At 38.1% G+C, this 25392-nt stretch overlaps 1 protein-coding gene across 1 annotated transcript in view; it reads right to left on the bottom strand.

Annotated features, from left to right (window-relative positions):
- Positions 1-5364: 5364 nt before the first annotated feature.
- Positions 5365-25392, bottom strand: part of marchf11 (membrane associated ring-CH-type finger 11) — a 38066-nt gene continuing 18038 nt past the window's right edge. The window contains exons 2-4 of the mRNA XM_002933124.5: positions 18194-18349; positions 9977-10169; positions 5365-5883 (exon numbers count right to left, since the gene is read on the bottom strand). Of these exons, the coding sequence (XP_002933170.1) occupies positions 5558-5883; positions 9977-10169; positions 18194-18349 (675 nt within the window). The 3' untranslated portion in view covers positions 5365-5557. The remainder of the gene's footprint in view (positions 5884-9976; positions 10170-18193; positions 18350-25392) is intronic.

Genomic DNA, 25392 nt, shown 5'->3' on the forward strand with positions numbered 1-25392 from the left:
CAGCTTCTAGTTTAGACTCTTCAGTATGTGGCTGGGGCCCCTGGCCCTGACAGCTACTTAAAGTGCAGTGAATAAGCATAGGGTGGGCGGGGCTTAGCCATGTCACAGGCAGTCCATTCCTGCTCTACTCCCAGCAGCACAAGCAGATAGACACAGAAGGAGGAGGAGGAGTTTTCCCTGCTACTGTGACCACTTCCTGTGGGGGTCTGAAGCCATGTTTCATTTTGCTCTGGCTTCTAACTGGAGAGGTTGTGTGTGCAGCTCTCATCTAATGACAGTTTTAGGAGGTAAAATACTTTCAAAACATCTTTCTTTCTGCATCATTTCACATTTTGAGGGAGGATGAATATTATAACTGAATATGAACTTTATATAAAATGTCTCCTTTAAAGGGATGTTTCCATCAAATTACTTTTAGTATATTATAGATCAATCTATTATTAGCAACTTGGTATTCATTTTTTATGGTTCATTAATTATTTGCATCCCTTTTCTGCTTTTTCCTGCTTTAAAAATTGAAATGTTATTTGGCAATCCCAACAAGTCATAACCTGCTGCCCTGTAAGGCTTAATTTTTTATTGTTATTTTTCTATTGAAAACCTTTCCTAATTATATATTCTGATCTCCAAACCTGTTTGGAAAAACTGACTAGGATCTAGCAACCAGGTAGCTGCTGAACTTCTAAACTGTAGACCCAAGAGCAAGACCAAAAATTTAAGCAAATTATCTTATCTTAGAATACTACTGTCTCCTTCATTTTCAAGTGAATGAATCCTTTAATGTCAAGTCTTTATCCTCCTGCTCATGTCAGTAGCATTAATGTATGTCTTCTGATTCACTATGTTTTCCTCATGTGTCCCACAACTATAGAAACCCTTCTTGCTGTTCAGAAAAGACATAGGTGATGGATGAACAAAGTGAAATCCAAGGGATGAATTCAGTACTATTAATTCTAACTTATCACACAAATTCACATTTAAGTTACAGGTTACATGGGGCCCTCAGATGGGCCTTCCTGCCCAATATGTAGCCAGATGTAGAAAGGGCAAGTTTAAAGATCCCATCAGGACCAGGAGTGCATCAGCCCCGATGGCTGAATGATTGGATCAATGTGATATTGCCTACCTCAGGTTGGGCATATAAAGGAAACATTCACTTGTGTGACAACCTCATCAAACTAGCAGATCTTTCAGTGTATGGCTATCTTTATTTCCCCACCATGCCTTTTGTGCCGGTAAAAGTACTTTCCTAAGGGTCCAATGTAATTTAGAAAACCTTTAGGAGTATCGATAGGTAGCATTAACTATTTTAGTGCTAAACTTTCATTACCCATTTGGCTACTGGACAATACAAACCAATGGCTGTAATCCATAATTAATTACAAACAATGCAAACATAATTTACATAGATAATTTAGATTAATTCATTAAGTAAAACTGACCTCACACATATTAAATATTTATTAGATTATTTTGAATATAGAATCATGTTTCTTTTTGTGTGTGTGCATTTTTAAATAGTATACTGTTTACCTAAAGGCATCCGTCCCAATGATCAAAAAGAAAGGATAACCAGAAAGTGGGCACAGTCTGAATCAAATCAGTGTTTTCGTAGGTGTGGGCTTAATGTCTACATGGGCTAAAATGTCTAAATTTCTTATTTTCAAGTGTTGCGATATATGTTAGAGGCATGCTCCACAGCCTTGTATTCTATCTAAACAAAAAAATGTAATTGTACATAATGGAAGAAAATCCAGAAAATCCATAATTTTAAAGAGAACCTACAGTACAGTATTTGTGGCCCATGCAATTACAGATTTCAGCTGGGCTCAGACAACAAATAGGCCCAGGTAGCAGTTTCTAAATACTGGATTTCATCAAACATAGGAGAAAAACTTTCTTAGGGCCGTGGCAGTCGGGGAGATTAGTCTCCCGCGACAAATCTCCCTTGTCGAGGGTGGCTAATCTCCCCGAAATGCCATCCCACTGGCTAGAATGTAAATCGCCTGTGGGGTGGCATACGTGGAGCCAAATCACCGAAGTTTCCTCTCAAGGCAACTTTGTGCTTTCGGCAAATTGCGGCACCATGTATGCCATCTCACCGGCGATTTACATTCTAGCCAGTGGGATGGCATTTCGGGGAGATTAGTCGCCTGCAACAAGGGAGATTTGTTGCGGGCGACTAATCTCCCTGTCTGTCAGGGCCCTTAGATCCTCCACTTTTTAGAAATTAGTTTTTCTAAAAAGATATAAATTAATTTTAATTTCCATTGAGTTGCAGTAACACATGTAACACCAAACACTTCTATTCCAAAGAACAGTGCCAGAGGTCAATTCAGTTGCCACTGTTCTGTTGCAGCCTGCAGATTATATTCTTATCCTGCAGACAAAATTCAAATAAAAGTACATTTTGGACAAAGCTTCACACAGAAATGGCAGAACACTTATTTAAGACTAGAAAAGGTCTATATCAGTGGTTCTCAACCTTCCTAATGCCACGACCCTTTAATACAGTTACTCATGTTGTGGTGACCCCCAACCATAAAATTATTCCTAAAACCATGGGAAATATGTGTTTTCCAATGGCCTTAGGCGACCCCTGTGAAAGGGTCGTTCGACCCCCAAAGGGGTCCCGACCCACAGGTTGAGAACTGCTGGCGCTGGTCTATATTCTTAACCATTTGTCACCAAACCCACACATGCTTATCATAGTTAACACCCCAGCCTCACCCAACTAAATTACAGTAAAATTACATAAAATCAAAATGTATGTGTCACTAGTGCTAGGGCAGAACTGGACCTAAATACAGCCCTGCACACATATGTACAGTATATATAATTGCTGATTTATATTAAATAATTTGCAATAAACAACCGCGGCCTTCTCTCCCCAATTAAGTTGTCCGGTTTTATTATTGTGGTAACAGGGGGAGGATAAAGGGGCACAACAGGCTCGACGCTGCATTAGTCATGAGCAAAATCAAAAATATTTCTAATATAGTTAGTTTGACAAAAATGTAATCTATAAAGGCTGGAGAGAGCAGTTGTCTAACCTAATGGCCAGAACTTTACTTCCTGCTTTCAGCTGTCTAAGCTGTTAGCAGTCAGTAACCAATCAGTGACTTGAGGGGGGCCATATGGGACATACAGTGGAGGAAATAATTATTTGACCCCTCACTGATTTTGTAAGTTTGTCCAATGACAAAGAAATGAAAAGTCTCAGAACAGTATCATTTCAATGGTAGGTTTATTTTAACAGTGGCAGATAGCACATCAAAAGGAAAATCGAAAAAATAACTTTAAATAAAAGATAGCAACTGATTTGCATTTCATTGAGTGAAATAAGTTTTTGAACCCCTACCAACCATTAAGAGTTCTGGCTTCCACAGAGTGGTTAGACACTTCTACTCAATTAGTCAACCTCATTAAGGACACCTGTCTTAACTAGTCACCTGTATAAAAGACACCTGTCCACAGAATCAATCAATCAAGCAGACTCCAAACTCTCCAACATGGGAAAGACCAAAGAGCTCTCCAAGGATGTAAGAGACAAAATTGTAGATTTGTATATTTTTTTTCCCCAAAAATGCCCCCTGTAAATGACATGCCATCTGCACTGTTGGTGGCATCCATGTTTAGATGTGCATAATGAGTGCTTCTGCCTGCGTGATCATCACATGCGTGTGAAATTACATGCATGTGCATAACAAGTGAAAGCTTGGGACAGGAAACATTCGTTGCCCCCAACCAGAGTGCACTTAAAGAAAAATGTTTGTACAAACAGGGCTGGTCTAGCCTGGTCACTATCTGCAAGGAGTTTTTAAATTCTACCTGTGTCTGTATGTTTTTTTTCCCATACTCTAAAAAACATACAAACAGGCTAAATAGTTCCTGATAAACCTGACCATAGTATGTGTGTAAATGTAATGTAAACCACAGCTCCACTGCAGAAGGGACTGATGAGAATTACGTACAATCTTTGTAAAGCTCTGAGCAATATGTTGGTTCTATATAAGTAAAGATTAATTGTAGTAATACATACATATTAAATAAAAATGAACCAATTGTCTTTTGTGATTTGGCGTTAAGCTTTTTGAGTTCAACAAAAATAAATAGCACTAATCATAAAATATTTGAATAAAAAGAAAGTATTTTGCCGTTAAAATAAAAAAAACAAATTCAGCCCTGCTTCTTTCTGATTTTTGCTTAAGAATATCCTGCCTTGCTTTATCAGTTTAGAACTGATATTTGTGTTGATTGTAACAAGACCCACACAGAGAACAAGGCCCAAGCTGGAACCTGGATCTGAAAATCTGCACTGCTAATATTTTCCCTTAAAGGAGAAGAAAAGGCTAATAAAGAGTTAATCTCAAGCTGCAGGCATACCTTCAGTTGTCTCAATAGTGCCCTTAAGTCTCCCCATATTTCACCTGTTCAGATGATCAGAAACCAAACAGGAAGAAAAAACGCTGAGAAGTGTTTTTCAGGCCACATTTTTGTGCCCGTTCCACGAAAAAATCCGGCAATGTTGAAATCCATGCCTGGTGAAAAATTTCACTCATCACTAATGAGCAGTATAAAAATATAAAACTTTAGATTTAAAAAAAAAAGTCAAAATTAAATCTTATACAGGTATTGGATCTCTTATCCGGAAACCCATTATCCAGAAAGTTCCAAATTACTGAAAGGCCATCTCCCATTGACTCCATTATAAGCAAATAATTCTAATTTTAAAAAATGATTTCCTTTTTCTTTGTAATAATAAAACAGTACCTTGTACTTGAGCCCAACTAAAGGTGGACTTCATGTAAAGATCCGCTCGCCTGCCGAGGTCGCCAAGCAAACAGATCTTCTCCCGATATCCCCACCTATGGGTGAGCGATATTGAGGGAATTTAGGCTAATTCGGTTGTTTGGCCCTGGGGAATTATAACGACTGGAATAGGCGCAGTCGGTTCCGGAGGCGCATCAATGAGCTGATACGGTCCCTGATCCGACTGAATTTTTTAACCTGCCCGATCGACGTCTGGCTGATTTTAGGCTAGATATCGGTAGGGCAGGCCAGTTGTTGTTTCCCCTACACAGTCCGATAAGGTGCCGAATCGGTCCAAGGGTCGATATCGGCAGCTACAATCAGCCCGTTAAGGTATAATTAATCCTTACTGGAGGCAAAACAAGACTATTGGGTTTATTCAATATTTAAATAATTTTTAGCAGACTTAAGTTATGGAGTTCCAAATTATGGAAAGATCCCTTATCTGGAAAACCCCAGGTCCCGAGCATTCTGGATAATAGGTCCCATACCTGTACTGTAGTACAAAGTATTTAAAAGTGAATTTTATATAAAATATAACAGTAGCCAATGTTGTGAAAAATACATTTTAATCAGAAAATTGCATTTCAGTAGAACAGTTATAAAAAAGAATTAAGTTAAAAAAGTTTGAATTTATATTTAAATAATTTAAAAGTGCTTTGGGCTAATTTCACCAACGTTCCAAAATACCATCCATTAATGGACAACATCTGTTATTCTCTTTCTAGCAGAGAGATCATATTCTTTATACAGAAGTTACTCTCATTACTACTTCACCAGAATGAGTGTCCTCGGGGGAGTCTTCCTGTGGAGGCCTCATCTGACTAAACAAATGTAGCAGTACATAACCACACTGCAATCTGGGAGAGCTTAACTGTGTAGGATGGACCAAGGTTCTTGATCTGAATGCAGTCAATGGCAACCACAATGTCCTACTTGTTGAAGGCACAGCATTACTGCTTTCTTCTATATCTGTTGCTTTGTCATAATTCAAAACATCCCAGTCCAGATTCACAGCTCTCCATCTTTTGAAAACTGTATACACAGCTGCTCCTTCATGGACTATTAAACCTGAAAACAAATGAAATAATTTAATTAATGCTGGCAGAATTAAAATATCTGTGCCTATATATGTGTATGTGTGTGTACTACTACATACAGTAGTAAATAATAAATATAGTTTTCAGCATGGAGAATCAATACAATTCTAATACAATTCAAATACAATAAAATGGATGTTTATCTGCTGGAAGATTTAAGTACAGAACACACTGGAGGCATCAACAAGGCAAAAAAAAAAGTTATATGCAATAACTGCCCCTCAGGTTATATCACCTTTACAAACAATCCCTCTCTTCTAAATCAAGTGGTAATCAAAAAATACAAGTCTGTGGCCAACAAGAAGCAGCAGGTGGCAGGAGAAACGCCTTTTATAAAGCAAGCCAAGTAGTTTAGTCTCCAGATTCTTTTCACAAGACAAAATAAAATCTTTTTTATACAACCAAACAAAATATTGCATTATTAGAAACATGAAATCATATAAACAATATGCATAATAACACATCAGTTTTATGCATGTAGTTAGTGTTGTCCCAGTAATTTGATTTACCAAACTACACTGATTTCTTAAGGGTAATGTCCCAATGGGAGATTAGTCACCCGTGATAAATCTCTGCTGCCACGGGCGACTAATCTCCACAAAAAGCCCTTTCACTGGCAATAAAGGGAATCGCCGGTGGAAAGGGGAAGTGATGTGTAGTCCTTTCCACCAGGTTTTCGTGGAGATTAGTCGTCCATGGCAGCAAAGATTTATCGCTGGCAACTAATCTCCCTCTCCCTGTGGGACATAACCCTGATGGTTTACCCAAAAAGCTTTAAATTAGCAGAGCTGCAAATGCATTGAGTGTAAATATACAAAAATATACAACATAGGACATATTGGCATAGACTGGAGCCCATACAAAAACTTTCACCTTCAATTTACACAATTTCAGATCCAATCTGTGCCCTGAGGCTTGCTCTGAATGTACACAGCAAACCCTCCCCTGACCCTCCCCTCCACTTGCATTTCCACCCACTAGCGCCAAGGTAGGAAAGCGGCTGTTGGGGGGGGGGGGTTCTTAGCTCTACCGGAAATAGACCCTTCAGCCACGCCCCTCTGTTCCCCCTGCAAACACTTGGTCTGTGCTATATGGGGCTCACTTGCATCCCTTGGTGCTTCTTTATCACAAGCAAAGGGGCATGCAAGGGGACACTTATGTTCCACCCCTTCGGTATTTAGCTCTGATACAAAGACAGGTACAGCACTTTGTGCTCTGGGAATACATGTATGTCACCTATTATGTAGAATGATCAGGACCTGGGGTTTTCTGGATAAGAGATCTTTTTCAAATTTGGATCGCCATAGTTTTAAATCTGCTAAAAAATCATCAACATTAATTAGATCCAACGGGATTGTTTTTGCCTTCAATAAGCATTAATTATATCTTAGTTGTATAGTATATCATAGTACAAGGTACTGTTTTACTATTAAAGAGAAAAAGGAAATCATTTTTAAAAATGTAAATTATTTCATCTGTGGGAGATGATCTTTATGTAATTTGGACCTTTCTGCATAATGCGTTTCCAGATTATGGATCCCATACCTTTACAAAGGACTGTAGCTGTGAGTTGCAGATGGAATTACAGGGAAAGGCACATGTTTTTTGCACTTTGCCCATGGTAGTAATAAGCCTTTAAATTAAATCTTAACCTGAAAAAATTTATTTCTTAACATAGTAACTTTCAGCAGAATTAACTGCATGGCTCCTGTGCCTGATTAAAGGCTCTTACAGGCAGGTGTTTCGCCTCTGTTCCCCTGCAGTGGATCTCTCCTATGTTCCACCACAGGGGAATGCATGATAAATGCAGCCTATACTTCCATATTTGACTGTACTCATTCAGGCGCATGCAAGTGCCAAACACAGGAGGAACACAGCATGTGAAATGTAAGAACTGTCAATCTTTAATCAACTGCCAAAAAGAACTATACTGGTTAGTTTAGTTTACCATGTGTTATGCCAATTGCCTGCTGACCTGCAAATTCTCCATTAGGAAGATGTACCCATGTATATATAGTTAGAGATGCAGAAACTAGGGTTCAATTTGGGAATAACTAGACAAAGTAGCACAGGCTCTTTTTGTGTGAAGCTTTTTTATGCTGAGTTTGTCAAAGTGTTTTTAATAAATGCAACTAATTACTTTTTTTATGAATTCAACACACATCCTTCTATTTTATTGTGTTAAGTATGCACACTACATGCAAAAGAATGTAACAATAAAACACAGCTGCAATAAAACTACAAAGATAATAAAATTAACAAGCTGATGGGTTTAGGTGTGCACAAACCTGCTTTTCTAATGAGAAACAAAATATTGTGTTTAAGAGTTCTAAAGGGAAAGAGAAACAATAAGCAGAGAAAGAAACACACACCCATTAATACCTACTTTATGGATAGAATATACATTCAGATTTCTTTTTAACTGCTGAAATTGTTAGAGGATGCACAACTGGTGGGCCAAACTTGCAATCAGCGGCGTAACAACACTGCACTGGCACCCCCTGCATAAAAATCTTGGGAGGGGCCGGTTGTGCACAAAGTCCTAACCCACCCATGAATTTTGATGAAGAAGAGTGGCTATAGAGGAAACAGACCCCGGGCCCCCCTGTCCACCGGAACCGCCCCCCCCCCCCCCCCCCAGGGCCACAGGGTCTGCTTCCTTTTTAGTTACACGGCATTGCTTTTAATTTAACCCTAATGACACATGTGCCCTTTTTCTATATACCTAAAATTTCATTTTCCTTACTGTAGATATTACATTTATTGTGGGCGGTAATTAATAAAACATGTTGAGTGTTCCTAAGAAAAAACATGCCAGAGGGGAAACTAAACTGAAACAACATAATATTTGATACTGAATTCTGTTTTCCTTTCCTTTATAAAAAACAAGGTTAATAAGATATAAGTTATTTAAATAAAATATGTACACAACACAAGGATCAGTCTTTACTACTTATGAGCTTGGAGAGTGATGGTGTTGTAAGGATTCTGCTGACAGCTGGGAAAATGCTGGTTTATTTCAGGAAACAACAAATATAAAATATATTCTTTTTCAGTGATTGGATGACTTTCAGCAGTTTGGGTCCTCTGTCGCTCAGTAATTGGTAGGTGTAATCCTAAAAATGTCGTATACTACACATTGTAGTAGAAATACCAATAAATGTCACATAGTCTTCTCCCTTTATCATTAGCATTTTGCCTACAGCTATGCAAGCTAACACAGCTACGGTTTAATGAGCATTGAAAATCTTACTGTAAAACCTTCACAAACAGGAGAGAGCTGGCTGAATTTGCTTAACCAATCAATATAATTACACAAACTGCCAGACTTTATTTTTGAGTCCAAAACCAAAAAAGAGGAAAAACAAAAATATTTAAATGCACATGAAAAATCTTCGGCAATCAGATCTGCTTGCATAGAACTAATATTTATAAATACCTTACAAAATACTGAGCCTCTTTCTATGCACATACAAGTGAACTTCCCCTTGCATAATACTGTAATGAATTTATTGCCAGTAATTAAGCAGTGAATGTAAGGGTAACTATAATTTGTGATGGTTTCCTTTATTTATTTATTTTATACGTTAGAGTCTAATTTATAATTAGATCATCTTGTCACATTGGCTATAGGAGTTCACAAATATTACAAAAATGGTCTGTCTGCTAATAAATGTAATTCCCTTTGCACCCTTGGTCAAGTGTCAGTGGGGCTGAAGAACTGATTACCAGGGCAACAACCAATTGAAATACATTTTTAAATGTATTGTATGTAGCGCTGGCTCCTTCTGAAAGCTCAGACTCAGGCACAATGCACTGAGAAGGCTGCCTACACACCAATATTACAACTAAAAAATACATGTGTTAACTAAAAAAATACATGTGTTAATTCAAAAGTACAGTTTTCAACGGTAGAGTGAATTATTTGCTATGTAAACAGTGTAATTTAGAAATAAAAATTATAACAGAATCCCTTTAATGTGCTGCCACTGCACAGTTTACAAAGACTTATTTGACAATAAAGCCAAATTAACTTATTTAAATGAGATGATGTGAACACTTACCTATGCAAACAAGATCCATGAACCCATACATTCCGTAACAAATTTGAAAAAGGATGTCTTTTCTTTGCCATACTGCTTGTGGGCTAAATGCTGACCATAGAAGCCATGTAACACTTGATATAAGGAAAAGAGATCCAAGGATCACAGCAATCATTTGTACTTTCTCAACCAGAGTAACAGTTATGCACTGCCACTGAAAAATAAAAGAGAGTTACTTATAACAAAACAAAACTGCAGTGTAGTACAGTAGGAGAAAAAGTGCTACAAAATGTAACAAAACTGCAAATATAACATTTGGTTCCATTACATTAAGCTTCTGCCAGCTAGCAATAAGCTGGCCATGCAACAAAGACACACTCACAGGTTGGTGTAAAGCTATGTGACCAAGGCATTAGGTTTGTGGTGCATTAAAACCTCCTCATGCAGCGGCCCTGCTGGGCTTGTTGGATATACGTATTTTAAAAAAGAAGAACAAGAAAATATATTTAGCTATAGGTGCCTTTTCTAGGAGTGCAGGTAAAGAGTCATGGGTCATGTGCATATTTTAAGGACTGGGATGACATCCCGCGTTTTTAATAGTATCTGCCTATACAAAAGTTGCATGTGCTGGTCGCCAGGCATGGATATGCAGTGAATTTCAGCATTTCGCCATTGCCGAATTGTTTTGCGAAAATTGCGAAAAATTCGTTGCTCGGAATGTTTTTTTTCGTGCGTCAAATTGGGCGCGGCCGCAGCAAAAAAAGGGCACGGTCACGTCAAAAGAAGGCGAGCAACAAAAATAAATAGCTACGGGCGACAAAAAAAATCACGTAACAAATGCATTTTGCAATGTTTCCATGATTTTCTTGCCGTTTTGCGAAACATGACAGATTCGCTGATCACTACTCATATACACCCACATACAGAAATTGATAGGGGCAGCCTCAGTACAAGCTCCACATCTGTTTCAGCAGTGCAGATGCAAAATCCACAGTGGGATTCCTCATTGTGTCTTATCCTAATTCTGAGGGGCCCCAGCATACACTCTTCTCATTTTTTTCTGCCAGTAAATTAACACTTTATTACACTTTCATGCGGAGTGATCTGCGCAGGCCAATTGTTGATCATAATTAGATATATAGATTGTAAGCTCTACGGGGCAGGGACCTCCATCCTCTTGTGTCTTTGACTCTTAACTTATTGCAACTGTAAATGTATCTTGTATTTATTGTTGTACTTTGTATTTATCTATTATCTATTAACCCCCTGTTTGTATTAATGTATTCTACTGTACAGCGCTGCGTACATAAGTAGCGCTTTATAAATAAAAATATACATACATACATACATTAGGGCTGAGCAAACTTAAGATTATACAGTTTTGTGGGCGGCAAAGTTTGAGTTTGTGATTTAGAATTTAGCCATACATTCTGTTCTAAGGAAAAAAACAGTCAGGAAAAAATTCAGACATCTATATTATGTGCCCCTTGCCCCCACATCCAATGTGATCAGAGGCATCCGCAGTCCTCCCCCTGCCTAGGAGCTGTACAGACAGGGGCCCCCATGGGGGGGGGGGGGCAGTTGTCCCAGTGCCAGTGGGTTTTTGGGTCTTATGTGGGGTCCCAGCCGTGCTGCACTTACTTGGATTGGCCAAGCCCCTGTGCCTGTCAGTGAGTAGCAGACTTTGGAATAGACGGTAGGAGCTCAGATGCCTGCATGTTCTTTCCCTTACACAGCTTTCCCTACTGCGCGTTTGTCACAGAAGTTAAAGTCCCAGTAAAACTGCATGAGGATTGAATAGGCTGAAGAAGTTCAAACCTTACCCTGTCTCTATGCGGCTCTACTTGGTCTTAATTTTCTGTGACAAAAGCAGCAATATGGAAATCTGTGTAAGGGAAGAACCTGCAGGCAGCCAACCAAATCCAAGTTACTTGGCTAATCCAATTAAGTGCAGCACTGCAGGGACCCCCTTAAAGGGCACCTATAATTAAAAAAGGTTTACACCCACCAGAGGTGTAGGCTAATAGAGCCCACACACTGGTAGTGGGAAACAACAGTTTTTCTAACTAAATATGCAACAACTTGTTCATTTTGCTCATCCCTGTGACATCAGTGCATCCACCGGTTCTACATCAGGCGCATGCTCATAAAAAGCAAGTCAGGAGACTAGCTCAATATATGCATGCACACTATAAAAGCATGGGACAATACAATACATGGGAGCCTTTTTTCTATGAAGAACATATGCGGGGAATATAATATAGGTCATTAATGGAAAAAACAATTGCAAAAATTTTGTCTTTGCACTAATGTAAATTAAATTTTGCGACCCTTTGCCTTTTATGTGACAGTGGGATAGCAAAACCTCTTCAATCATGTTTTAAACATTTGCAATGTAATAATGTTTACTGTTGTATTACATTGCTCATGTGAATTTTTATTCTTACTTTACTCTTATTTTAGCACTTCATAATGGAAGGGAAATTCTAACAAGGTAGGGCAAACTATATGGTATTATAAAACCTAAATACCTTAACCGTAATGTAATTTCCCCTTCCCATTAATGCCAATGCTTTTCTGCTAAATTCTGCTGTGAATTTGTGAATTTCTCTGCAGTTTTGTGAAATTTTCTGCAAAGGGAAACACATTTGTTTCACTCATTACTTTATACTACATCACTAATATTAATACTAACAGGATGAAACTCATATTAACATGAGTTTAATATTATATGTTAATAGAAAAAGAATCCCAGCTAGAGAAAAATACCTCAAAGCAAAAGGAAAAAAATGCCTGGATGATTTTTTTTTATTGATTAACCAACTTGTATAACCAGAGATTTAATTTAGCTTGCACCTCTGCTAGACAGGGCCTATTCATTGACACTAAAGGTCCCCATACACAGGCCGATTGTAGCTGCCGATAAGGGTCCCTTGGGCCGATTCAGCAGCTTATCGGCCCGTGTAGGGGCAGAAACGACGGTCATACCCGACCGATATCTGGCCTGAAATTGCCCAGATATCAATCGGGCAGGTTAAAAGATTCAGACGGATCGGGGACCGCATTGGCGCGAACCGACTGCCCCATTGCTGGCATTATAATTCGATCGCTTGGCCCCAGAGCCAAACGATCGAATTAGCCTACATGTTCCCCGATATCGCCCACCCGTAGGTGGGGATATCGGGTGAAGATCTGCTCGCTTGGCGACCTTGCCAAGCGAGCGAATCTACACATGTATGGGCACCTTTATAAAGATTTTTACTTGAATTAGGACAGTGATCAACCAATTTAGTTACTGTAGAAAAATTACTAGGCAAGAGCAAGCAGTTATCATAAGTGAATATCACCTCACTGAACACCCTGATTCAACAGTGATACCTGTGGACCACATTTTTATAAAAATAAAGGAATGTGTCCCAAACAAATAAACTTAGAATAAGTTATTATTATTAGCATGTATTTATAAAGTGCTAATATATACCACATTGAAATTACAGAAGTACATACAAAGCAACCAATAACCGAAGAGGTTAAGAGGGCCCTGCCCAAAAAAGCTTACAATCTATAATCTATATGTTCTCTTTTAGATGCAGAAGATGCAGGAGACTGACTTACACTGAACAAAATCTATAATATATCAGTATAATGCCCTTTTAATGTTTTTAACATCTGATACCTGAAAGCACTTGGAAAGAGTTTTATAGCCTGCTTTAAAAGCTGATAGTACTTTATTCATGACTGAATCTAACTGATGAGTTCAATGACAGAATGTATCACATGCGGTAGTACAGACTACACAAGCAGAAAGAAGAATTAACAAGAGATTAAAATCTTTCTTTCGGTAATCCAGCATGTTTGGGGGAAAGAAAAATGACATTGCTAATCCAGCAATGTTTGGGGAAAAGAAAATTACAGCTAGCCAGGTGAAATAAAAATGTATTTTAATGAACATAGTTAAGACTATATTTTGTTTGGCCAGTGGATGGCACCAACCATTAAGGTTGGCCTGTATGGGGGAGTCCCCTTCAGGAGTCTTTTTAAGGAGGTGCATTGAGCAAGCACTTCATTTTTGGCCTGAAAACATCTGCAGAGAGACAGACGCTACTCAGTCAGACCAGATGGGCACCAGTTGCTTGCTAGGCTAAATAGAGATGTAGGAGATTGTAACTAGCTCGTTCTAGGAGAAAGAGTTAGACAGGACAGCTAGGAAGGATACTTGAGTCCCCACAAGGAGTTACCTTTTATAGCCTAGCATATACTTATTTTAGAAGTCCACAAAAGATGGCCATTTGCAAGTATGCCTATTATTTAATCAACCTTTATTTATAATGTAAACGAAGTAAAAAAAAGCAAAGTTCATGGTGAACTTATTTTAATTTGTCATTCAACATTTAAAAAAAAGGTTTTAGCCAGTTGCAGCTCTGTCGGGGAGAAGGGCAGTCTGAATGCTCTCCCCCGCCCTCCTCCACCCTGCTCCATTGTTTTCCATAAAGACAACATGAAACTGTCCATAGCAGATGATTCTACTATCAGACAGGGATTACAAAATTCAGTTATTATTGGCAAGTAGCAAGGGGTTATTACTATCGATGTTCTGGGGCTTGTGCAACATCATCTAATTTTAGATAAAAACACAGGCATGTACATTATGTGATCTGTACACTAACCTCTATAGTGTACACATGGACCTTTCCATGCTTCAGAACCTGCAATGCATTTAAACCCATCCATCTTCCAATATATACTTCCATTAATGTATTTGAGCCTGTGGATAATTAAGAAAACCAACTCTGGTGCAACCTGTATATTCAATACTGGCTGTCTGCTAAGAACTGAGCATTACAAATTCCCATGACCACCTGATGTGGCCACCTAAGCAATGGGATCACAAATAATGCAATAGAGGAGGGCACTTTTGAACCAAATATTGGCACTTTGCCTTAGTTCTTAAAGGCATACTGCTATCTGAAAACATTGGATAATAGAGGTGTGGGACATGTTATCCAGAATATCTGGGACCTGGAGTTTTCCAGGTCTTTGCGTAATTTGGATAGCCATACTTTAAGTCTACCAAAAAATCATTTAAACATTAAATAAACCCAATAGAATTGTTTTGGCTCCAGTAAGGATTAAATATATCTTAGCTAAGCCCAAGTACAATCTACTGTTTAATAGATTTATATAATTATATGGTATAGACATTTTTATACATTGGATGACAGGGGTTCTTTTTGTTTTTTGTTTTTTTGACTAAAAAACACCAGTGCTGGCACTTTCAGGCCTCAATGGGATATCAAAGTAGGTGACTTCAGATACTTTACTTTCAGGCTATTTTTGTTCCCCTCTAAAGCCATAAGCCATAAGCATTAGAGCTGTTTCTACAGCAGATAATTATGGTTAATAAATTGTCTAACTTACTGACACTTGTTTTGCAAGCTGAGGAGATAAAATATGAAGGCACACTAAACTTCTTTTAATTTTCTTTGCCTGGATTTTGGACCACTGGGCTAAAATCATATAAGCATAATCACATATGGTTCTTGTGTATGAGAAGATTTGCAGCCATGCTACTTTCATTCACTAAGCCATGCACTTTGCTTTCTGGCAATAAACAGTTTTATTTTCTTAGGACAAATGAAGTATTCGTATCCCAATAAGCATTCAATTTAAGAGTGAGAATCTGATGACATATTGTACTAACTCACAAGTATGATATCAAATAATGATATCACTGATACCAATATAAGTCTTCAGTACAACAATTTCTAGACAATAAAATCTCTATACTAAGGAATATTAAACAGAGAAAAAGCATAGTGTTGCCAAGAATTTGACAACTTCTCTAACATTTACTATATGTTATTTTTAAAGATGTGCTGATGCCCTTACATAGCTCTGGAAGTGATATCAAGTGGCAGCAATTCAACTGTATTACCAAAGTGCTAATCTGCTCTTCCGACTCCCTGGAGCTTTTTGTGCTATATGTTATATTAATAAAAGCAGCAACTGTTTTTTTAACCCTGACTCTTAACATTCCCTCCCTTAAACCATATGCCAAAAATATTACTTTTAAAGAATGACAGTATAGACCAGTTAATATTAAAATACACTAACAGCCAAGAACTGTTATACTGATAGGATCCACATCTACCCCAAGGATTCTGTGCACAGATATTACATTACACAATACTAATTTGATTTTGGAATGTGGCAGGGATTCTTAAAGGACAAGGCAAGGTAGAATCACTGGGGGGGGGTGACAGGTTTTATACCCCCCCCCCCCAAGTGATTATAGAATGGAATGGAATGCACAGTACAGAAAAATTTGGTACTGTGTATATGCCTTTGCCCTAACTAAGGAAGACACCTGGATAAGCGGAAGAAGATGGTGGAGTGGTGCTCCTCAAACAACAGTGGTCCAGGGGATAGGGCTTGCTGAAAATATTTTTTGCTAATTATTTTAATTAAAAAAACTCATTTTTATTTCTTGCACTAAAGAGGGCAAATTCTGAAAATGAAAGTAAAATCACATTCTACTTTGTAAATGTACAAGTAGGATCAAAACAAATCAGCAGCTTCCTGAGAAGCTGGCACATGTGTGGAGGAAAAGAGAATACCTAGTAAAACCTAGCTCTAGTGATGATGACTAATATGATAAATAGACCACAGGGTCTTCTGTATGGTAGCCCACCCTCCCCAGCCTCGCTCCTACCTTAAACCTTGCTGAAAACTAGCAGTGCAAGCAGGTAGCAAGCACCAGTGGGGGGACTATTCATGCAAAGATTTTGCACTTTCAAAGTACAGTACACCACCAAGGGAAATGTAATATAAATGTAGGGATCACCAAAGTATGGGCTCCCTAAGATGGTTCCACTAGCAAAGGCTCCCAAGGGTGGTTTGGGAAGTAATTAGTTAACAGGGAGTATTCCTGCAGTTTCAGTTAGCAGCCACTGGGTGGTGCACTAGACTATATAAGGGAGTGCAGCCATGAGCTGTTAGGTTTTCCAGCCCGGGACCTCCCTCTGGAAAGAGGCTTATAACGGGCCTATGATAGATAGTAGATCTGGGAAGTGGTAGACCACTCTAGGATCCACCAGCACTCATAGCTGGAGTCAGGGATAACAGTGTTAAGATCAGGAGATTACCTAATCCAGTGGATGCTCGGGCGTGAGTACCGGGGTGGGGTCTCAGGGAGGTGTCCGCCTGGCGGGAGTACCAGGGAGAGCCCTAGAGAGGGTCTCCTGTCGTGAGTACCGGGGGGAGCTCCTAAGGAGGGTCACCTGGCAGGAGTACTGCGAGTAGCCCCAGGGAGAGAGGTTCTCCAAGGAGGAGAGTGTAACCTGACAATTAACAGTGCTCCTGTGTAACCTGCCTGTCTGCAAGTAATAAAATAAGTTCCACTGGTTAAGCATCATTCCAGTGTCCTGTCTCTTCATACAAGGAGGATCCTCACTGCCTGGTAAGCAGCTACCCCAAAGGGAAGGGGCAAGGTACCTGGAGTGCTGGGAGTTCCTGAGATTACAGTACAGTATCAAGTTCCCAGGGAGGGGAGTTACAGTTTAATCTGTCCCTATCCTGGGTGGAGGCACACCATCAAGTAAAGTAACACCTGTTCCCCCAAGTAAGCGAGGCTCAGGGCTCCTGTTAGCGCCAAAAGTATCAGCAGGTAGCAGCACTGCCAACAAAAGTGGGCTACATAAATATGTTTGAACAGTCAGCTGTTTAAAAGCAAATATCCTATTGGTTGATGGGTTACTACACCTGGGCCTCATTTATTAAGACTAAGCAAATTTGCACCTGGCAGTAACTCACAGTAACCAATTGGTGATTGGCTTTTTTTCATCAGCTGCAGGCAGAACAATGAAAGCAAAAATGTTACTGTGGCTGCCTAGGTGCAAATATCCACAGTGTTGATTTACCACAACTTATTACATTACCCTTTCTGCATATCCAGCAACAATCAGTATTTAAAAAAGGACTTTCAGCAAAGATCTCCAATCATCCCGTATGCCTCACGTTTTTCTAGAACATGGTATGAAGAAGCCAAAGTGCAATGCACATGTGATATACTCTGAAGCTTTATGGTGGTAGCACTTTCATTTAACCTTTTTTTAAACCTCATGGTTTTAACATATAGGTCTAATGTTGTGCAAAAATATAGAATACAATATAGGATAGCACCCAAACAAATCAACCACTTTACACATACACAAGTATTTATAAAAGATTTGCTCTCACCTGACATGGTCTCTTCATTCTTATTGCTATGACTTGGTATCTATAGCAACAAAGTTCACAGGTCCATGAGCCTCTTTCACTAATCCATTTTAAAAGGCAGAGCTGATGTGTGTATCTCACTGATCCATCACATCGACATGGATTTAGCAATTCACCCTGGACAGAAAAAAAATACATACAACTAATAATTCATGTAAAAAAAGAGAATCCTTAAACCTTTACACAAAGGCTTTTAATCACATTAGACAGGGTCCTTAAATGTAACTAAACAGTGAAGAGTAAATTTTTGTTGTCGTTTTGCAAAAGAATTTGGCAATGGCGAAATGCAGAATTTCACAGCTAATCCGTTTCTAGTCATAAATTTCGCTCATCACTATAACTAAATACAAAAATATAGACTTTATACAAATGGACAAGTTAAGCATATAATCTGCCTTCCATAAAAAATGCCCCATATAGTTTCACTGATTGGCAACCATTGTGATGCCTAATTGCATGATCCCACACAGACCAAACAATCATGCTCCTCGCTTTCCATTCATTAACAGCATAATGCATGCACAAAGGCATCTTGGGACAGACATCAATTATTAAAAACATGTTCTGTATGCAGTTTTCTGGGAATGTATATACTACCTGTAATCTGTGAGACTTCCCAAGTTCTGTTTCGAATTACAGATGTGGGGTTGATTTTTACTGGAAGGGCAGCACTTTAATGATTGGGCAAAGTTCATACTGGGATATTTTCTTTTTATCTCTTTGGAAATGAATATTTATATTACAATATTTATATTGAAGGTTTTCTGCTCTTTGATTGCAATAAACATTGATCTGTTGTCTGCAAAAACCCCCCTCACAAATTCACTTGCGGAGTAGCTGTTTTCAGAGTTTAAATAATGTATATTTATGGCCTGAACCCAAGGGTCCAACAAAATCAAGTTATTTGTAAATAAAGATATCATGCTTTCTAGAAATGATACAGAATTATACATTATCTATAAATGCATATCAATCTTTAACGTGACTTGCATTTAAGTTTCATTTATTTGTTAGTTCATTTGGAAAGGTCTTATTTATTGTTATACTTATATAAAAGCTTTCATATTTTACTCCAAATTAATTAATGCACCCTTTGGACAGACCGAGATAGATAATGTGACTTTATGGGGCAGATTCATGAAATCACGAGTTTGAATCCCGAATGGTATAAATTCGGATTGGATACGAAAATTTCTGAAGATCGTAAATATCACGAAAATGCTTCCGAAAAAATCGTATTAGTGATGATAATATCATATTGGCGATCCGAAAGTCACAAAATTTTCGTACTGAACGATTGTAAACAGCGGGAAAACCTTTACGATTTTTTTGCGCAAGCTTATGGAAAAGTTGCACAAGCGTACGAAAAAGTTGCGCGGGTGTCGGAAAAGTCGCCGAATAAACACTCCGAGCATTGGTATCTTAGTAAATCTGACCCTATGACTGCATTAAGAGATAGCAATGGAAAACTGTCCAGACTGATTAAAACCTATTTATACATATAAAGGACCACCAGACCCTAACATTTTCCAGCAGAATAATGCTTGGCACAGTGCAATATGTGTATACAGTTATATGTTACATTTTTATATTATGAAGAAAGTTGGACCACACAGCATGAGGAATTTAGGCAAGCTGCAAGCTATGGTTTAGCAACATTATGGTAAGTTGATAACATACATTTATCAAGAACTATTTTTAAATAATCTACAAACTGATCTAGAGAAGGGCAAAAAAAATCCAATTATGCTAGCTCCATTTCGAATCATCATGGCAATTAAAGGGGACAACATAGCAATTTCATAGAAATAGGGTAGTTAGTTGATGATGCAATGGAAAATATTTATGCATTCACTTCTTGAAATTATACTATGTTCCACTACTATACTAATGACAGTATCACTATCAGGCTTAATGGTATAATCCTTGCCACTATATATTACAGGTATAGGACCTATTATCAAGAATGCTCAGTACCTGGGGCTTTCCGGGTAAGGGATCTTTTGGATCACCATAACTTAAGTCTAATAAAAAATTATTTAAACATTAAATAAACCCAAGAGGATTGTTTGCCTCCAATAAGTATTAATTTTATCTTAGTTAGGATCAAGTACAAGGTACTGTTTATTATTCTAACCAACTACTCTGTACTTAAAATCTGCTCTAAGCCACTCAATCAATTAAACCACATTCAAGCTTTTCACCACTTACAAGGTGGTCCAGGTGTCTTGCCCCGCACCTGCTTAGGGGGAATTTGACTCTTGACTAGCCATTAAAAAATCACATACGTCAAAGGTTTTCCTTGGCCACTCATCACGCTGATTCAGTTATATTCAGCTTAGACGCACACCAGATAACCACGAGATGTAAAAGAGTTAAACCTTTATTCACATTTTAAAAACAAGATGCCTGACGCGTTTCGTGCACCTGCACACTTAATCATAGGCATACAACAAGGAAACAGTGCATGGCTTAATAGCCAATTAATTCATGACATCACAAAAAAAAAATTGTATGTAATGAGTGAAAATGAAAATAACAATAAACAAAGGACATTAAACAAAGGCAAAGCATACATCAGTAAACACAGCAAACTCACATGGAGGGAATATAGCAATTGACATCAAAAACCGAATTTAGACCATTAGGATAGCGTGTGCCTAGTAAAAAAAAAAATCAATTTAACCTCCATCCGCCACAGTTTTGTCCACATATCACTATTTCTCTCATCTGGGAACACTCTGTCAATCACTTGGATATGTAACAAAGTCACATCACCATTGCAACAATCCAAAAAATGTCTTGAGACTGGACTAGTAATACTTTTAGCAACAATGTGAGCAATGTGTTCCCGCATCCTACATTTGAGAGAACGAATAGTGCAACCCACATACTGAATAGAACAACGAGCACAGGCTAACAAATAAACTACATAGCATGTATTGCAGTTCGCATAATAACGCATATCAAAAGTTTTATCAGTTACAGTGCTCTTAAACGTAACAGAACGCTTTATGTGGGTACATGTGATGCATCTCCGTGCGCTACATGGAAAAGTGCCCTAAGTTGTAAGCCAAGTAATTTCCTTTTGTTCCGACTTAAGGACTGTAGGAGAAAGATAGGGGCCCAAAGTGGGTGCCCTACGTGTCACAAACTCTAAAATCGGGGAAAGCTGGGGGTCATTATAAAGAACAGGTAGGAGATTCTGAATGATGTTTCTCACCTTATAAAATTGTCTACTATACGTAGTCACAAAAGTCGGAACATTGTCTTCCCTCTTATTAGTATTCCCCCCACCAGTCTCAATGGACTTAACCCCCACACTGCTGCTGTGGGCTGACCCTTTACTTAAAATAGCCGATCTCTCCATTCTGAAGGTTTTTGTGAAGGCTGGCACAAGATACTTCATAGTATACCCATGGTTCAGGAAACGATCCCTCAGGATACAAGCCTGCTCCACAAAGGCTTGGTCAGTACTACAATTCCTCTGTAGCCTGTGGAACTGACCCAGAGGGATCCCCCAAAACAAATGGTTTGGATGGCAAGTGTCAGCTCACAAAAGAGAGTTTCCAGCACAAGGTTTTCTATTGACATTAGTCACAATTGATGTATCTACACCTCTCAATTCGAGATCCAAAAAAGTGATATGGGTACTATTGTAATCACTTGTAAACCTTAAGTTCAAATCATTAACATTTAAATCACCCACAATTTTGTCCCCCTCCAAATAAAAAGGAGATTATCCACATATCTCCTATAAAGCACAATATTGTGTAATGCAGGTGAATCCCCTCCAAAGATGTGGGACTCCTCCAACCAACCCATGTACAGGTTGGCATATGTGGGTGCAAATTTCGCACCCATTGAGGTCCCACATCTTTGGAGGTAAAAGACTTTATCAAATTTAAAAAAATTATGTGTCAACAGATACCAAATGGCATCCAAAATAAACCTCCTCATCAAATCATCATATGTGGAATCCCTTTGGGTAGAGGTTTCAGTATGGCTATAGGATACACAAAAAAGTGAGGAAAATGAACCTCAGCTACTATTACAATTGGAGGAGGCTTTGCAACTAGTTGAAGTTTTTATTATGGGGAACTTCTTTTATCCAGACATTGACTGGAGTAATGGGGTGACCAAGTCAGAAAAAGCTAGCAGGTTTGTAAATATGCTAAATGACAACTTTTTTTTAAGGCAACTACTCGAAATGATTCTCTTTTGGACTTGGTAATAACTAATAATGCTGAACTTATCTCTAGCATTTCCTTGGGTGAGCATTTAGGGAACAGTGATCATAACATGGTCTCCTTTGAGATAATGTTGCAGAGACAAATTTATAAGGGAGTAACTAAAACAAAATTTTTTAGACATGCTAACTTTTCAACTTGTTTATGAATTACTTGGAGGTGGGCATTAAAAGTACTGTTTCTATTGCTGCAGATGATACTAAATTGTGAAAAAGTTCCATGCAAGATGCTGCCACTTTAGAGAGCGATTTGACAAAATTGAAAAACTGGGCAGCAAAATGGAAAATTAATTATGCTCTTTGGTAGAAATAATATAAATGTGAGTTAAACACTAAATGGTAATGTGTTGGGGGAACCTTAATTGAGAAGGATCTGGGGATTTTTGTAGATAACAAGTTGTCTAATTTCAAGCAATGTCATTCCATGGCTACTAAATCAAATAAAGCAAATAAAGTGTCTTGCATAAAAGAGAGCATCACCTCAAAGGATCTAAACATAAATGTGCCTCTTTATAGGTCTCTGGTAAGGCTTATTAATAAGCTGGAGAGAGTGCAAAGATGTGCAACTAAACTGGTCAAGGGGATGAATGTATTACACTATGCGGTTAGACTCTCAAGGTTGGGGGGTTTTTTTCGAAAAAAAAAAAAAAGGTGATTGCTAAGGGACATTATTACTCTGTACAGTACAAGTACATTAGAGGGAATTATAGATTATATGTCTCTTGCTCTATCTAATAATAGGATAGTTACATTTTCCTAAATTAGTTTGCTCTACACTTGCTGCGAGAGACTGGGAGTAGTTGGGAACCAACAATATTTAGCAATAGTTAATTTGGCAGCTGTTAAAACAAATATGTGTACCTTATTTTCTTATGTAGTGAGACTTCCTCTACATTTCTCACAAGTTTTCTTGTTTTACTGCAGTCCTGAACCATGGTGGCTTCCTACCCTTTCTTAAACCCTCTACTTTTTTTTTCACTATTTGCATTTAAGGGTGTGTGCTCAATAGTCAACTATCTGCACTAATAAAAAAATACTTTTTGTAGCTGGAGGTGAAATTTCACTCACTCTGACCCATCTCTTATATGTTCACTAGACTAGAATACACACTGATTCTAACCACTAATTAAAATGCATGACACATAAATAGAGGTAATAAATATTAAAACACATTTGCACTTCGAAGTAAGCATAAGTAAGCCGCATTCTAAAAAATGTCTTAAACAGCATTTTCTGGCAACTTGTTTTTAGAAAAAAAAATATATATTATATATATATATATATATATATATATATCTATTCCAATGACGGCACTCACCAATCGCAAACCACGCGCCGGGTGCTCACCAAAAATATTCACATAGCTGCAGCAGAAAGCACTCACGGCTCCAATTGTTCAAAAATATCAAAATAGTTTTATTGCTCCACACTCACATCGACGCGTTTCGATCCACAAGGGACCGTCATTTGCACTTCGAAGTAAGCATAAGTAAGCCGCATTCTAAAAAATGTCTTAAACAGCATTTTCTGGCAACTTGTTTTTAGAAAAAAAAAAATATATTATATATATATATATATATATATATATATCTATTCCAATGACGGCACTCACCAATCGCAAACCACGCGCCGGGTGCTCACCAAAAATATTCACATAGCTGCAGCAGAAAGCACTCACGGCTCCAATTGTTCAAAAATATCAAAATAGTTTTATTGCTCCACACTCACATCGACGCGTTTCGATCCACAAGGGACCCTGACGACGGTCCCTTGTGGATCGAAACGCGTCGATGTGAGTGTGGAGCAATAAAACTATTTTGATATTTTTGAACAATTGGAGCCGTGAGTGCTTTCTGCTGCAGCTATGTATATATATATATATATCAGGAAAAAACAGGTGCACTCCAGGAACCTTTAAAAATAAAAATCAAGATTTGTTGGCCTGATACATTTTTAAAATGACTTAAGTAAAGAATCTTGATTTTTATTTTTAAAGGTTCCTGGAGTGCACCAGTTTTTTCCTGATTTTTTGATTAACCTTGCATAATCTGGTAGCACCCAGGTCATTCGGTCTGTTGGTGTGCTGAAAACCTATGGATTGTATATATATATATATATATATATATATATACATTATATATATATATAATCATCAATAGGACATTTAGAAATCTTTGAAGTTTATGGTGTAGGATACTATTATATAAGCATGCATCATTTAAATATGATGCCTTTACTGTACACTGCTAGAAAGCAAGATTTTAAAGGTGCCTTTTCAATCATATAAATATTTAATTTCTGTGTTTTTGTGGCTGATGCAAAGACCAGATTTATTTATGCCCCTGTTTATTAATCTTGGGTCCTCTGATGTTGCTGTATGGTAACTCCCACCATTCTTCAACATGTAATCAAGGGTAAACGCTTACTGGGAGTTAAAGCCCAGCAATAATTAAGTACATGGCATGGGTGTCCACAATAAATGTTTAAAAGGGGAGCAAAGTCGTCAACCAAAAGAACTCTGATGATCTAAGGAGGTTAATACTATTTACTACATAAACCCCCACTATGATAAACAAGAAACGTATGTTGTAATGTGGAATTAAGGTTTGTATCACATAAAGTCATTTTATGATAATGAACCTTTTGAAGGAAAACCTTTGTGTTGTGGTGATCAACCAGATGTATCATGTAAAAAACATACCACTGTGCTATAATGTAGCTGTAATCTACTAATAGTCTTTCAGTAATTGGTATGACTGGTTTGCCCTTTACTTTTTGGAATCAAGAACTTCAAGACATAGAACATATTGCTGCTCTGTTGATGCACTATACCTCCTATGCATTCTGTGCCAGCTGAACTGATTGTGGGATAGTGAAAATTTTGATATTGCCACAAAAGTTGCCAAGTCTG

Source organism: Xenopus tropicalis, chromosome 6 (assembly GCF_000004195.4).
Source record: "Xenopus tropicalis strain Nigerian chromosome 6, UCB_Xtro_10.0, whole genome shotgun sequence".
Classification (NCBI taxonomy): domain Eukaryota; kingdom Metazoa; phylum Chordata; class Amphibia; order Anura; family Pipidae; genus Xenopus; species Xenopus tropicalis.